The 15,389-nt window shown below is 42.0% G+C and overlaps 1 protein-coding gene across 1 annotated transcript in view; it reads left to right on the top strand.

Moving 5' to 3' along the window:
- Atp8b4 (ATPase phospholipid transporting 8B4 (putative)) overlaps positions 1–15,389 on the top strand; it is a 175,878-nt gene that overhangs the window by 70,510 nt on the left and 89,979 nt on the right. The window contains exons 9-10 of the mRNA XM_051144911.1: positions 770–852; positions 12,048–12,206. Coding sequence (XP_051000868.1) covers positions 770–852; positions 12,048–12,206 — 242 coding nt within the window. The remainder of the gene's footprint in view (positions 1–769; positions 853–12,047; positions 12,207–15,389) is intronic.

The following is a 15,389-nucleotide window of genomic DNA, read 5'->3' as shown; positions in this document are numbered from 1 at the left end:
GATTCTTCAGAGACTTGTGTCACGTAAAACTAGCTAGTCCTAAAGGTCACATGGTTTCATGGAAAACAAAGCTAGTGCTTGTTGAAGAAGGAGTAAGGAACGAATTCTGAGGAATCTGTCATAACATTCCCTTTAACACAATATAGAGTGATGGCCGCATAATTACCGATGGCTGTTAGCACCATGGTCTACTGTCTAATGGATATGTGATTCTGTTCATAGGAAGAGCAATTGTGATCTGCCCAGATTGTTGGTTGTGCCATTCAATACCCAAGAGTTTCTTGGGATTGATACTCTAAGAAAAACAAGGCTATATTATTTTTCCCATTAAAATTTCAGCTACTGTGTAAAAGTAGCCATGGCTGTCTTTTGCAAACAAAACTCAGTAGAGATAGCAGATGCTGGAGTGATCCTGGCCTCCTTTTGGCAATGGTAATCCTAGTTCCAGTGTGTTTTATAACTCATATAGAATGTGAGTAGGTTCGAATAAGACCATATTTCTTATGTTCTGTGTCCTTTTGAACACAAATACAAAGCAGATCTCTGTGTTGTTACACAGATGTGCTGTCGGTAGAATGCCAGCTCCGGATCCTGAGACGCTCTTTGCTTTGCTGAGATGGTGTGGGAAGTGTGAGTGACGTTAAAGGCCAGGTTTTCTGTGTCTCCCCAGTTAGGTTTTGTGTGTGTACTGTTCTCTATACACTTGCTTTAGTAAGAGACTATTGGATTGTTCCATATAAAAATTCATGTCATATCTTTCATTTATCAGGGAAACAAACCTGAAGGTTCGTCAGGCACTACCTGTCACCTCAGAACTTGGAGCAGATATTAGCAGTCTTGCAAAATTTGATGGTAAGTGTTTTAACTAGACAAACAAAACAAAACAAAACAAAAACAAAAAACAAAAACAAAAACAAAAACAAAAAACAAAACAAACAAACAAACAAAACCTAAAAGCCAGAAGGCAGTATGACAGGCAACTATCTGAGATCTCATCTTCAGGCATCGATGGCTGTCATTTATGCTCATGCTAAAGGCTAACACACCTTTATCTAGCCACCACCTAGCGCATCCTCATGCCTTCTTTTGTGGGTCTCATTTCTTCCTGCCCATAGTGCCCTTCCTTTGGGAGCCTTTTGCCTCCTGGAGCTTGGCTAGCCTAGGGTGGAGAAGTTGGCATTTTAGTTCCAGCCCTAGATCTGGCCTTTCACCCAATGGCTCTGTAACTAAACCACAACGTAGGCGATGACATCTGAAGACAGATGCTGCACATGCTTCTGTGCTTTGCGTAGTGGCATGTCTTTAAACCAATAGGCCTCGAAGAGAATCACCAATTATCATCAGCCATCAGTTGCCTTATATTTTAGGCCGTGGATTCTTCTTTACCATCACCATCATCATCATCATCACCACCACCACCACCATCATCATCGTTTCATTCAACCCAGACCCACCTCCCAACAGGTCCTCGCTTCTACATGTTTCTGTTTGTATATTGTGATAACATTGTTTTATGATCCATGGAAGCCTTCTAGGTACTACCTACCTTAGATAGCTACATTTTTATGGTACTATGAAGACAAAGAGATTCCTTTAAAAGCAAAAGAAAGAGACACTAATTGTAGAGTTTTACACATCATGCTAGGAGACTGGAGCCACCTCTCAATAGTCTTTGGCATTACTCTCTTGCAAGTTTGGTTTGGGATAGCATTATTTCCATATAGGTTGGCTTGATTTACTGGGGTCTTAGGAACTTAAGACTATCCTTCCGAGATGTTTCTATGGGGGTTTACTGAGAGATAATGAAGATAAAGGGTCTTGGCAACGCCCCTTAGTTAAAGTCGGGGAAGTTTATAACGTGAGTCTTCTCCAACACACATTTCAGAATGTATATGGTCTATGTTTGTCATTTGTTTGTAAATTCTGCCTGATTATGTTAGTATTTTAATCGCTCTTAAATGACTGTTGTTGTAATAAATGTTTATAGAAAAATATTCTTCCAAACTAAGATTTAATTTAGAGGAGCAGCCAGGAAACTTTGAATAGCCCAAGAAATATTTTGATTATATTAAAACAAATTATAAATTTTCTAATGAAGTCTTTTTTTCAATGAAATGTTACTGTTATGTAAATCCAAGAAAAGTAAGTTGTATTTACAAATCAAATTTCTTCTTAAAACACTGTGTTGACTATTTATGGAACCCTAAAAAGGCAATCTAAATATAATTTATCATTACTCATTTCTTCCCTACAGAACTGTACCTTTATATCTTCATCAGCCTATAATGAGATATAAATCTAAGGTTTTTTGTTTTCTTAACCATAAAGTGGTTATTTTAACTATTTCCTTCCTTCACATAGACTTTGGCACAGGTAGCCTAGACTATAATGCTGTTATAAGAAACCCTGACATTTCAGTGGTGTGAACACAGTAAAATTAATTTCCCGTTCATGTCAATTCTGATGTGGGTGGGGTAGATGACCCCATTTTGTAGCCATGGAATTTGGACTAAGGGTGAAGGTGAAGTGAAGGAGACACAGTACCTTTTATCCATTTCCCCTTTTATACTTCATGGCCCTGATACCACTGTAAGGACTATTACAGTGTGACGAATGTGGCCATTTTTTTGAGCAGTGCCTGACATGACCACCTTGCCTGCCATGCCTGCCATATCTAACCCTGGCATCTTAGGATTTTCACAGGTAAATTGACAAGTCACCTGGGACCCCAACCTTAGTGTCACAGGACCCACATGGTGCTTCTGACTCCTCAGGTCACAGGCCATGCCTCCTCTTCCCATTGGCATCCTAACCCTGCCTCTCAGGCTCTATGCAGAGTTCATATCAACCACTCAGGCAACAGACCATACTTCTGTTGCCTTCTATACCCTAAACTTACTATCTTTATGCCTACCCTTGCCACCCAGGCACTACTCCCCTTTGCTAACTCAAACAAGGCCTGCTGATGAGGTCAGAAGTCACTGCATGCTGCCTCACATGCAAATCAAGAGTGAGTAATCCCATTGAACTTCAAGCCTCACCTGGGTGATCCAGAACCTGGGTGATCCAGAACCTGGGTGATCCAGAACCTGAGTGATCCAGAACCTGGGTGACCCAGAACCTGGGTGATCCAGAACCTGGCAGGCCCCATTAGCAGCAAGCAGAGACTTAAATGTCCACTCAACACAAGTGCATCAGAAACCCATAGCAAAAGCTACAACTGATGAAAGATGTGCAAGCCAGTAAGAAAAAACAGGATTAGGCTGGGGCAATGGCTGAATGGATAAAGTGTTCACCTCACAAACATGACTAGGGGGTAGGTCCCCAAAGCCCACATAAAATCCAGATGGGAGTGGTGGCCCACTCACAATCCCAGCATGCAGGAGGCAGAAACAAGGAGTTGTGTGAGGAAGTTGGCTAGCCAGGCTACCTGAAATGGCGAGCTCTGGGCTCAGCAAGGGACTCTGTCTCGGTATAGAAGCTGAAGCCACCTCAGTCCTTCATATCCACGCATATAAATGCACACCTGCACACATGTGAGCACACATACACTCATAAGTGGTCCCAGATGAAAGCTATCTAGATAAAACTCCAGAAAAATAATTGAAAAAAATACATTCAAAGAATTAACAGAGGAGACAGACAAATTCTTGTAGGAATTTAAAGAGGACAGTGATAAAGCACTGGATGGGTTCCAAAAACACACACACAAACAGATGCTCAAACTAGGAAGTCAATTCAGGATATGAGAATAGAATTCAGTGAAGAGATAGAATTGCTGAAGAAAACTCAAAATGAAATTCAGCTGGAAACAAAAAATTCCACAAGTGAGAAGCCTCACTACAGTATCTTTCATATGGAAGACAGAACACCAGGTTCCAAACTGTCATTGGAAGTAGATTATACAAACAGAGAAAGTGAATTTTTAGCCAGGGAGCACCCAGAAGTCTCCAAAACAATGCAGACGATTGCCATCACTCTTGGGGACCCAGCAGAGCCAGACATAAAGCCCTAGTGCTGAAGACAATCTCACAGATTTGTTTATAGAACACAAAAATATGAAGCTGGAATTGAGCAGGAAGATTCTTCCCTCTGGCTTGTGGTCATAGTCCTAGAAGGTGCTGGAAGGTGCTGGAACATGCTGGAAGGTGCGGGAGGGTGCCATGTAGCATGCTGGGGAGAAAAGTCACCAGTGATCTTAACTCACTATAGATCATGTGTCAGCAATACTTACCTGACCAGAAACACGTGCCCACTGGCATGAGAGTATTCTGGAGGGTTACCTCCCCCTTCTTGGGTGACTCACTTTTGTAGTGGAAGCTCTACTGGACGGAATACATGCTTCATGCTGTAAATCTGCTGAAAGCTGGGGAGGTCACTGGTTCTGGAGTGAATCTGCTATTGAAGCTTTAGTAAATTGAACTTGAAGTTAAACTGCATTCTGGATATTTCTTTATGCCCATAGACGAGTGCAACCTTCCGCCTCGTCTAGCAGTTGTCACTCTCAGAGTTTGGACTCACACCAGATAAGAGTGCCGAGAATAAGTGGCTACTGAGTGCTCAGCCCTAAATAGGACATCTTTATGACCACCTTCAAATCCCAGGAGCATTGCAGAAGAGAAGGAGGAGAGACTGTAAGAGTCAGAGGCTGGGGAGGAGTGCTGTGAAACAGTCTTGTGGACATGGCCTGGCTGTTGCAAACATGAACAGACTACCTGCACAGGACCCGTAAGCACACAGAAAAGGAAAACATCAATGTAGGAGGGGGCTAATTGAAGAGAAGAGGTCAGTAGGGGCATTAGAGGAACAACAGAGGCTTATTTGGCCCTAGTATAAACACGACTCCCTGCATCTGAGTATAAAATGGCCCAATATAAAACACTAATATAAAAAGAGACATCAATAAATTTCAAGGCGTCTTCCGGTGACAAAATCCCAATGTTCTATCTTTCAGTTGACATTAAGAGTATGATGTTAATCCCAGCACTCGGGAGGCAGAGGCAGGCGGATCGCTGTGAGTTCGAGGCCAGCCTGGTCTACAAAGTGAGTCCAGGACAGCCAAGGGTACATTAAAAACCAAAAACCAAAAGCCCACGCCCCCAAAGTGTAAGCTTTACATATTTTTGCAAGTATCCTGCCCAGCTTTGTGTGAGGCAGGTCCTTGCTTATGCTGTGCTACATACACACATTCATACAAACAACTTCCGTCTATCCATGCACACACACACACACACACACACACACACACACACACACACACACACACACAGCTTGTGGTTTCTGGCACATCTGGATATCACACATTTTTTTAAATTTCTAGTTATTCTATGGGTTTTCTTTTATTATTTTCTAAACTAAGCTAACACCAGGCCATCATTTTCTGACTGTACAGTGTAAGTATACATCTACCTTTCAAAGTGTAAGAACATGCCAATCCCCACTCCTATTCTTAGAGCTAAGTCCCCCACTGAGGGCAGCAAGTCCAGGATTCCCAATCGACCTTCAATCAAAGCCCAGGTGTTGGTCTTCAGGACGCTTCCGACAATTTCTGTCTACATGTTTACTTCTGCACCCAGGGACAGAGTTCTTCAGCACAGCATGTGCTCATGTCTGTTCATTCATTCTTTTGTTCATTTATTCATTTAGCCAATGTGTATTTCATACAATGCTAAGGTGTGGAGTCAGTGGTTAATACAGCCCAGGCCTTGCATTCACAGAGCTTAAAGGCCAGCAGAGAAGACAGACTTGCACTAGAGCGCTTCCCAAAGAAGTCTTTAGTTGGGTGATGGTTATCATCATTCTCAGGCCCTAGACATGGTGTTGATACAGGAACAAGCATTCACTGTAGACTGTAAGTTACCTTATCAAGCACATACAGCCTTTTATGCATTTGTGAGCCTGGTTATGTGTGCAAGAGTGTGTGTGTTCATGTGTGTGTGTGTGTGTGTGTGTGTATGTGTAGGTGTGTTTATGTGTTTGTGTTGGGTGTCTTTATTGTGCTCATTTTTTTTTGAGGCAGAGTTTCTTACTGAATCTGGAGCTCACAAGTTGCGTAGGCTGGCTGGCCAATGCTGCCCAAGAGTTGGTCTCTATTTCCCAGCACTGGGATTATACAATCGCACGCTTCCATGCCTGGTTTTTTCACTTGGGTGTCAGAAATCCTAATTCAGAGCCATATTCCTGTGCATGCAGCAAATGCTTTAACCTTTGGGCCATCTCCCCAGCTCCATCCTTGCAGCTCGTAAGGGAAAAGTTATCACTAACTCTAACATGTGGATAGGGAGCCTGAGACTGAGGAAGATAGAATTTTCCCTGTGTCATGTGGCTGTTTAAGTGGAGGAGTCAGAATACAAACCAAAGACTGTCCTAAGAAAGCACACAAAACCACAGCTCTAAACCACAAGCTGGAAGGCAGCATTGGAGACAGAGGGCTGGCTATGTATCACAGCTTAGCTCCTGAGAGGATGAAAAACATTTAGAAGTAAGGTAAGCAGATAGGAACAAAACTAATTATGAGAAACCAAGGCCATCTAAGGTGATGTCATTATATACAATTGTAGGCTTTGAACTTTTTCAAACCTACTTTATTTATTTATTTTTTTAATGCCTACACCTTCCTTCCAACCCACCTACTGTAGATAGGAAAGAAAAGAGGTTAATAGGAACAGAAGAGATAGACCTTTTTTTAGACTCAGTTCCTTGGAGTGATTCTACTGGTGTAGTCGGCAGGATTCCAATAGACCAGTTTAACAGTAAAACAGCAATTCAGCGAAGGTGACTGTAACTGCAGGTGCTGGAACCCAGAGCATCAGCTGGTGCCCAGAACAGCAGCCAGAGCCCTGAGCCTCGAATCCTTCACTGGAGTAGTTCTCTCTAGTAGCATCTTGAAGTGGACTGATAAATAGCCAAGACCAAAAAAGCCCTGCCTCTTGTTTTAGGCATATAGATCTTCTCAGAGTCCATATTAGGATGTTTGTCAGTTGGCGAAGACCATGCTCCTGCATGAGGTGGTTCCTCTTCCAGTGGACAAACATCACCTGTTCTCTCACAAGTCTGTTTTCAGTAGAAAAACCCCACACACCCACACACAAGTCTGTTTCATATCCCACACTTGGGATCAAAACAAAAACATGTTTACATCCACTACTTACAATTTTGAAAGTAGCAAAACTCTCAGTGACTTAGAATTTTTTTCTGAGTCCAGAATTTAGAGGTGCTGTCCAAACAGACTAGTCTACTTGATTTTGAGACAGGGAGCAGGTTTTGGTAGGTGAATATGTTAATTTGAAGAGCTTCCATACAAATAACTATTTTATTCATTTCAAATGTCTGAAAAAATAATAACCAGTCTGTTGGGCTTTATAAAAATATGTAACTCGATCTAATATTATAATAAATACAAAGTTGAGTTTGATTAGGCTTTTTATGTTGAGTCATATAGGACATGAACAATATTTATAAATAAATACCTGGAAATGCTTATTAATAACATATTTTTAAACCAGACATTTTTACGCCTTGGGAAAACCCAATAATATACATGTGTTTGAAAGTGTTCAAGGATCTTTTGATAATTGTTACTGACTGGACTGTGGTCTGTATTTTGCAACTAGTAACACATTTACATGTTTTGTGTGACTATTTGTGCTCGTCCTGAACCAGAGAAGGGTTGACTCTTTCGTTAGGAATCTTTGTGTATTTCCTGGTCTTTCCCTAAAGAATAGCATGTATATAATTAAAACAAAGAAAAATAACACCTCTTCTTGGTTAAAATATGTAAATAAATAAATAAACGGGCTTGGTTAGCACCTTGTGACTTTACAGAACTTATGAGAAAACTCTTCCATTCAAATGGACGGAAGTACAGTCCAACACAGCACAGCTGATATGTGGAACATAGATCCCATTAAAAGACATGAAGAATAATTTCCTATTGACTGGTGGCACTAATATGGCTGTTATGGTATTAACGTTGCGTGGCTCATGGCTCAAAGTTGACAAAGTTGTGTTGGGTCTTGGCCTCCAAGAACTCAAATAGAATCCCATGGCTTTAGGAACTATCTTTCTAAGGAAAAAGGTACTTAATTCAGTTGTCAGCCCAGCAGTAGTTAGTTATGCAATTGGCCAAACATTGAGAAGTCCTGGGCTAGTGAAATTCTTGACCAGCAGTAATGATGCCTTAGCCTGTCCTCTGGAAGAGTTGCTGTGGACCATTGAGAATCATCACTAATAATATGCAGAAAGAAGGAAAGCTAATTAGTTTTGGAAAATAGTGGGGTATTGTGTACTAATAATTTTTTTATTAGTAAACCACATATTTCCTCTGTGAACAGATAGTTCGAGAAGCTTATCAAATTGGTAGTGAAACAATAATCCAGCAGGCTGAATTTGGGATTTAAAATGCCAAGGAAAGTTAAAAAACGAGAACTTGTAGATTTTGCTCAGTTATAGGTATTCCTGCATCACTTTAAAATGGATGAACTAGTAAATGTCTTCATTTCTCTTCTCTTCAGAGGGGGAAGTGAGATTAACTATTGTGATTATGTTTATACTTAATTATTGAGATGTTCCCCCACCCTGTTGTATCATTTCCCACTAGGATAATTATGTAAGAAATTATTCTATCTTCCCCAAATGATTTCCTTACCCTTTACAACCATTTACGATCTCTTTCTCTGATGGAATTAGAAAGAAGCAGGCAAAGCCCCGAGGCAACCTTGCTTGGGTCTTATGCTTTGTGGCTGAGAAACAGTTTTGCTTGTGTCTGATGTGCTTTAAGGTGACCACCTGTTTCCCGGCTTCTATTACAGTTAGGTCACACTAAGATATTTGGTATTCAAATCCCCATATTTATGATTCTTGTCGAAATATGCCTACCTTTTCATTTATCATAGATTTACCTATGTCATTGTTCAACCGGTTTCCTTTTGAAAGAAAAGTATGTATTTGAGTGGTTTTTTTTTTTTTTTACTTGCACATATGTAGGTGTACCATGTATGTGCCTGATGCCCTTAGATGCAGAAGAAGGCATCAGATACCCTGAAACTAGAGTTATAGCTGCTGCGAGGGTGTGGGAACCTAGGCATGGGTCCTCTGCAAGAGTAGCACGTGCTCTTAGCTACCGATTTAACTGCCCAGCCCCCCAAGTCCTTTCTTGAAACTCTTTTTCCAACTATCTTACCAACAGATATTTTCAAGATGTTATTACGCAGACAGTGTGGTAGGTTGTAGGATGCAGGGTTTCCCAGGAAGGGAGCTGGTCCCCTCTTTGGAAAAGAGAGGAAGAGAAATGGGAGCTTTCATATTTTATGCCAACAGAGCCAAGAAAGGGGAAACAGCATTTTAAAAAAATCAGTTAAAAAAGAGAATTTGGCTTTGTTCCCAATGTTCTGTTGTGCTTAGAGCTTGGAGCACTGGGGCCACACTCTTAGAAAGATGAGTTGGTGTTGGGCCTCCAGGAGGTCATATAGAACTTGGCCCTGTAGTCCCTGGGTAGAAAGGCATCATCCATGTGAGGCCAGCAGTGGGCTCGTCTTCTTGCCGAGCATAGTGAGCCGAGTTGTTCAAGGTTGACTTTCCCTCCTTGTCAGCCTTTGTTTATGACAATGACAATGATCAAACGAACCTGCTTTTTATATTGTTATTGGCAAGGACCATGTATCATGTTGTTTTTGTTAAAGCATACTTTTTTTCTTGTTTAAATAGTGGCCAAATTTGAAGTTTGGGAAATTGAGTCTTGGGTGAAGAGACTGGAATACATTCTTAGGGTCTCTGCCATCCTGTTATTTGTGCAGGTTTTGCTGGTGAGACCAACTCAATCCAAGGTTATGTGAAACTCAGAGATAAAAGTTATTGCTCAAGGAAAATATGATCACAAAATCTGAACATTTAGAAAAAGCCTCTGGGTCTACAACATAGTTCAAATCAGCTTTAATTTACTTTTCAATACACAAATAAGCTATAATGAGAGCAAACCACAATTGAGCTACTTGGTCTAAGGAACAACCTTGTGCAGACTGTTTGCCTCATTGGAGCCCAGGCCAGCAGCCTCTCTGGGGAGCTGGCTGTCTGGGGAGGCCTAGGGAATGATGGGACAGAGGCTCTTTAGGCCATTTCTTTCTTTCTTTCTTTTTTTTTCTCTAATTGGGAAAAGGTAAAGGAAGGTCAGAGAGGGCTTGACTTTTGTATTTGAAGTGTAAAAGCCCGCTGGCCAGGAGCAGCCAGGCAGTTTGTGTTATAGCTGAGGCTGCATCTATGACTTTGGAAAGGAGAGCAGTAGTCCCCGGAAGGAAAGGACGGACAAGAAGTCTCTTCAGCATCAGAAGATGGCTTAGAGAGAGGATGGGGCTCCCATGCACTTTTCTTTAGTGTTTAAGTCTCAGATAAAGGCACAGTGTCCAGCTTGTGTTACTGTGTGGGGGCAGACCTTTAAGACGGACGGCCTAGTGGGAGGATCAGGGCAATAGCAATGTGTCCTTGAAGGGGACTGTAAAAGAAGCAAATTGCTTTTCACACACCCCTACCATAATGTGCCACCACAGACTCAAGATATCTGGACCAATTGATTATGAACAAAAGTCTTCAAAGCTATGAGCCCAAATCTTTTTTCCTTCCTTTCTTCTTTCTTTCTCTCTCTCTTTCTTTCTTTCTTTCTTTCTTTCTTTCTTTCTTTCTTTCTTTCTTTCTTTCTTTTCTTCTTTCTTTTCTTCTTTCTTTCTTTTCTTCTCTTTTCTTTCTTTTCTTTCTTTCTTTTCTTCTCTTTCTTTTCTTTCTTTCTTTCTTTTTTCTTTTTTCTTCTTTCTTTTCTTTTCTTTCTTTCTTTCTTTCTCTCTCTCTTTCTTTCTTTCTTTCTTTCTTTCTTTCTTTCTTTCTTTCTTTCTTTCTTTCTTTCTTTCTTTCTTTCTTTTTGTTGGTATTCTTAGGTTTTCAGTACAGCAATTAAAGATGGCGTTGTATAGATCTCTCCTTAACCAATGCTGAAGACTGACCGCGGCCCCCTCTCCCTTTTTATGTTCCAAACCACCTTTTTGGCTTCTGGTTTTGAAATGCACTTTTGTTGCTTCTGAGACAGCAAACTTATAAGATGCTAATCTTACCTCTGGTTCTGGCCTGAGCCCAGGTGTTCTCACTCCCACTCTCCCTTTCTGTTCTTTTTCTTCCTCCCCCCCTTTCTCTCAGTTCTTTCCTGTCTTTTTACTCATTACTTCTAAAAAACGCAGCGCATTTGTTTGTAATGCAAATGTAGATGAGCCTAATAGTTACATCTTGTGAAGGGTCTATAAAAGCCATTTATGTTTTCCATTTCTACCTAGATCGCCCCACCATGAATGTTCATGTTCTGTTTGAAATAATGGAATTATTTGATTCATTGATTAGGGATGAGCATGCCTCTTCTTGGAATTAAACAACAACAACAACAACAACAAACCCCAAACACCAAAAACTAGAAATGTTTTCTGGCTAGGCTGAGCAATCTGTGTGGTGCCTTGGAGAGTCCACAGATTTCTGAATCAAATCAAGATAAGAGGCAAGGGAGCCCTGAAAGAAATCTCAGCACATGGGGCAAACAAGGGTCAGGTTTCCTTGGGGTGTGGTGTACTAGGACCCCAAATCCTTACTATGAACATAGAAAACTGATTAACTTTAATTGTGAAACCAAAACTGGGGCATCTTAACCCATTCAGCAGTTCACAGTGAATGAAAAAAAAAAAAAGTGGACATTTATCACTTGTAAAAAGTCATTTAAGTATATCCTAAGAGTAAGGACAGCTACTTAAATTGGATTTTTAAGGAAAAATGTCTCACTGCTCTTGTGGCCTCTGTTCTTATTTGGTCAGCGTAGACAATCCTGCTTCAAAACATTTGATGGATTCCCATCTTTGCATGTTGCAGCTTATTTTTTTCCCAGCACAGTCCTGCATGAGTGGCAGCATGCTTTCTGAAAAGGAAGGACAATGCATTGCGTATCAGCAGTGGGGTGGTAAAGTAGTGCTGTGGGCTTCTGAAGTGAGCTTGCTGTGGGTCTGAAAAGCCTTCTTATTTTCCAGGGATTGTTGTCTGTGAGGCGCCTAACAACAAGTTAGACAGATTCTCTGGGGTCCTCTCTTGGAAGGACAGCAAGCACACGCTCAACAACCAGAAGATAATCCTGAGAGGCTGCGTCCTGAGGAACACCAGCTGGTGCTTTGGGATGGTTCTTTTTGCAGGTACAGTGTAGACCAGGGCATTTCTGTGCCAGTCCTTCCCACACTCACTTCAGCACTGTTTGTGGTTCTCTGTGGATGTGCATGTGCACAGAGTTTTTAGTGAATGCCTGCTGAGTGCTGGCTCCTGAGTTGATCCCAGAGTGTCACACTCCTGGAGGAGACAGCAGTGCTCTGAGTTTAATCCATGTAGTCCCAGTGTGTGAGAACCCCTGGTATCGTGAACTAACTCTTAAGAATGCTGAAGCCTTCAGATCCAGTGGTCTCTATATAGCTACTGTTCAGCTTCCTTCTCTTTAGCCCCATCATACGCATCTCTGTCAGTCTATTTAATCAACCTGCCCTTAAAACCAAAGAGAGAAAGACCCTCCCTCACACAGCAGCTCAAGTTGGTTGGGTTTGAAAAAGTCAAGAGGCTCTTTTTTGAGAAAGACTTCTTAGAGAGCAGTCATTTCTGTTTGTCCTCGGGACAGATAGGTCAGAAAGCTGTATTTGTTGGGGCTTGGCTGGGAGGGATAGAAAGAGGAAGAGAAGGAGGGAGGGAGGGAGGGAGAAAGAGGGACGTAGGGAGGGAAGGAGATTCTCCCACTCTTTATTCTCCTCATTTTTTCCTTTTATTTATTCTTCTTTCATACAATGCATCCTGGTCACAGCATCCCTCCTCTTCACTCCTCCCAAGATGCACTATGACTAGGAACAAACCCCATCTCAAGGCTGGGAGAGGAGGAAAATGGCCCCAGAGCAGACAAAAGGGTCAGATATCCCTACTCCCACTCTTAACAGCCCCACAAAACCCCAACCTAAACAACCACGATGTCTATCCAGAGGACTTAGCACAGAGTCACATAGGCTCTGCAATTGCCCCTTCAGTATCTGTGAGGCCCTATGAGCCCTGCTTAGTTGATTCTGTAGCCTGTGTTCGGTGTCCTCGTCCTCTCTGTCTCCCACAACCCTTTCTCCTCTTCTGCAGGTTTTCCCAAGCTCTAACATCTGGCTGTTTTTTTCTCCACGTCTGCTCTGCTCAGATGCTGGAGGAAGCCTCTCTGATGATGACTGGGTTAGATACTGTGTCTATAGCAGGATGTCATTAGGAATCATTTCATTGACTCCCCCCCACTGCCCACTTTTGTTTAGCTCTACCCTCGGTCTCTGGCATCCAGCTTCCTGACCATCCAGGCAGTGTCAGGCATGGGCTCCCTCTTGTGGCGAGGGCCTTAAGTCAGACCAGTCGTTGACTGGCCACTCCCACAAGCTCTGAGCCTCCACTGTCCCAGCACATCTTGTAGGCAGGGGAGAGGTTGTAAGTCAAAGGTCTTGTGGCTGGGTTGGTGTCACAGTCCCACCACTGGAAGTCCTTCATGGTTAGATGAAGGGTTCAGGAGTCGTATCCTCCATTACGGAGAGTCCTCACTAGGGCCACCCTCATAGGTTCCAAGAAGTTTCCACTGCACTAGGCTTCCACATCACACCCCTAATACTCGCACCCCCCAATTTCAGTTATCTTTCCCCACCTGATCCCTTCTGTTTTCATCTCCAACTGCTCTCAGTTTGTGTCAAAAATCTCTTCTGCTTCCACTTCCCAGGGAGATGCACTGGTCTCCCCTAGAGCCCTCCTTGTCACTTGGCCTTTCTGGGCCTGTGGAATGTGGTGTGATTATTGTCTACTTAACAGCTAATAATGCACTTATTAGTGAGTACATATCGTGTTTTTCTTTCTGGGTCTGGGTTGCCTTGCTCAGGATGATTTTTTTTTTCTAGTTCCATCCATTTGCCTGCAAATTTCATGTCATTAAAAAAAATATGAATAGCACTCCATTATGTAAATATTCTATATTTTCTTTATCCATTCTTCAGTTGAGGGACACCTAGGTTGTTTCCAGTGTTTGGCTATTATTAATAAGACTGCTATGAACATAATTGAGCAGTGTCCTTGTGGTAGATTGGGTACCCTTTGTGTACTTGCCATTTTTGTCTTCTTTATCTCTGTGAGTCTGAGTTAGCATTCTCCTTCTCAGCACAAGCTGACAAACCCGCTTAAATTGCACTCACTGCTTCATTTCCTAACCCTTGATTAAAAACAAATTCTCTTCATTATGATATCAAATTCAAATGATTTATGTCTGGTGATTATATGTGAAATTGAAATTAAATTTTTTTTTTAACTGATTCCTTAACAACAACAAAAATGCTCATCAAAGACTAATTGTGTTCCCAAACTAGAAAAAGTCTATCTGGTTGCTTCTAAGTCCCCTCAGCAGTGGGTGTGGGCATTGCTGTTGCTCTTAGGGCATTGTCACGTGAGAAGACCCAGCAAACCTATAGAAATGAAGCAGAGTTGGGCTTTTGTCTAAGGTTGAGCCTAGTTTCACCATTCTTTCATCAAATGCTTTTTTTTTTCATTAGCAAAATAAGTAAGTCTATGGTTATTTATGTTGTATTTTTCTCTTTCTTACAGAGAAATAGAAGGCTGGCCTTACCCATACACTTCCTTTACTTTCTGATTAAGAGCATGGAGATCTCAAAGCGGTCTCCCCATCTGAATGTCTTCTGGGAAATATTCTTTTGGCTTGATTTCCACCACCCCTTCCTCCTCCCCCACTCCCCCCCCCCCCCTGTTATCACTGAAGTGGAGACGCCTCATCCTAGACATGGGCTGTTGTCCAGAAGCTCACTGCATTTGTTCAATCTTGTCCCAAATGGCTAGCTCAAGACTCTTAAGTCATAGTATAGGTGCTAGGACAGCTGTTAAGAGCCACTGCTGAGAGCTGTTGAGGGGACCAAGGTCTCCTCAGGAGATTGTCTCTGTGGGAAAATCCTCTCACATAATGGAAGGAGGTGTGTTGAACAGAAGTTCACAGAATAGGGATCAGGCAGCTGTGGGTTCAGATTGTTTAGTAGTTCCAGACTAATCCTAGCTCCAAGACTTCTAGGCTCCTCCCCCTGTGTGACACAGGATAATCATGAGCTCACTAGAATAACTAGAATACACTGCTCAGGTACAGTGATAATGCTTATGGAGGACTCTTGGTGGTATTTTTTTCCCATGCCTACTTCTCAATTCTATTTTTAAAAAAAGATTTATTTATTTGTACGGTGCCTGCATGTGAATCAGCATGCCAGAAGAGGGCACCAGATCTCATTATAGATGGTTATAAGCCACCATGTGGTAGCTGGGAATTGAACTCA

Source organism: Acomys russatus, chromosome 4, assembly GCF_903995435.1.
Source record: "Acomys russatus chromosome 4, mAcoRus1.1, whole genome shotgun sequence".
Taxonomy (NCBI): domain Eukaryota; kingdom Metazoa; phylum Chordata; class Mammalia; order Rodentia; family Muridae; genus Acomys; species Acomys russatus.
The sequence above is the reverse complement of the archived record's forward strand: the minus strand, read 5'-3'. Positions and strand labels throughout refer to the sequence as shown.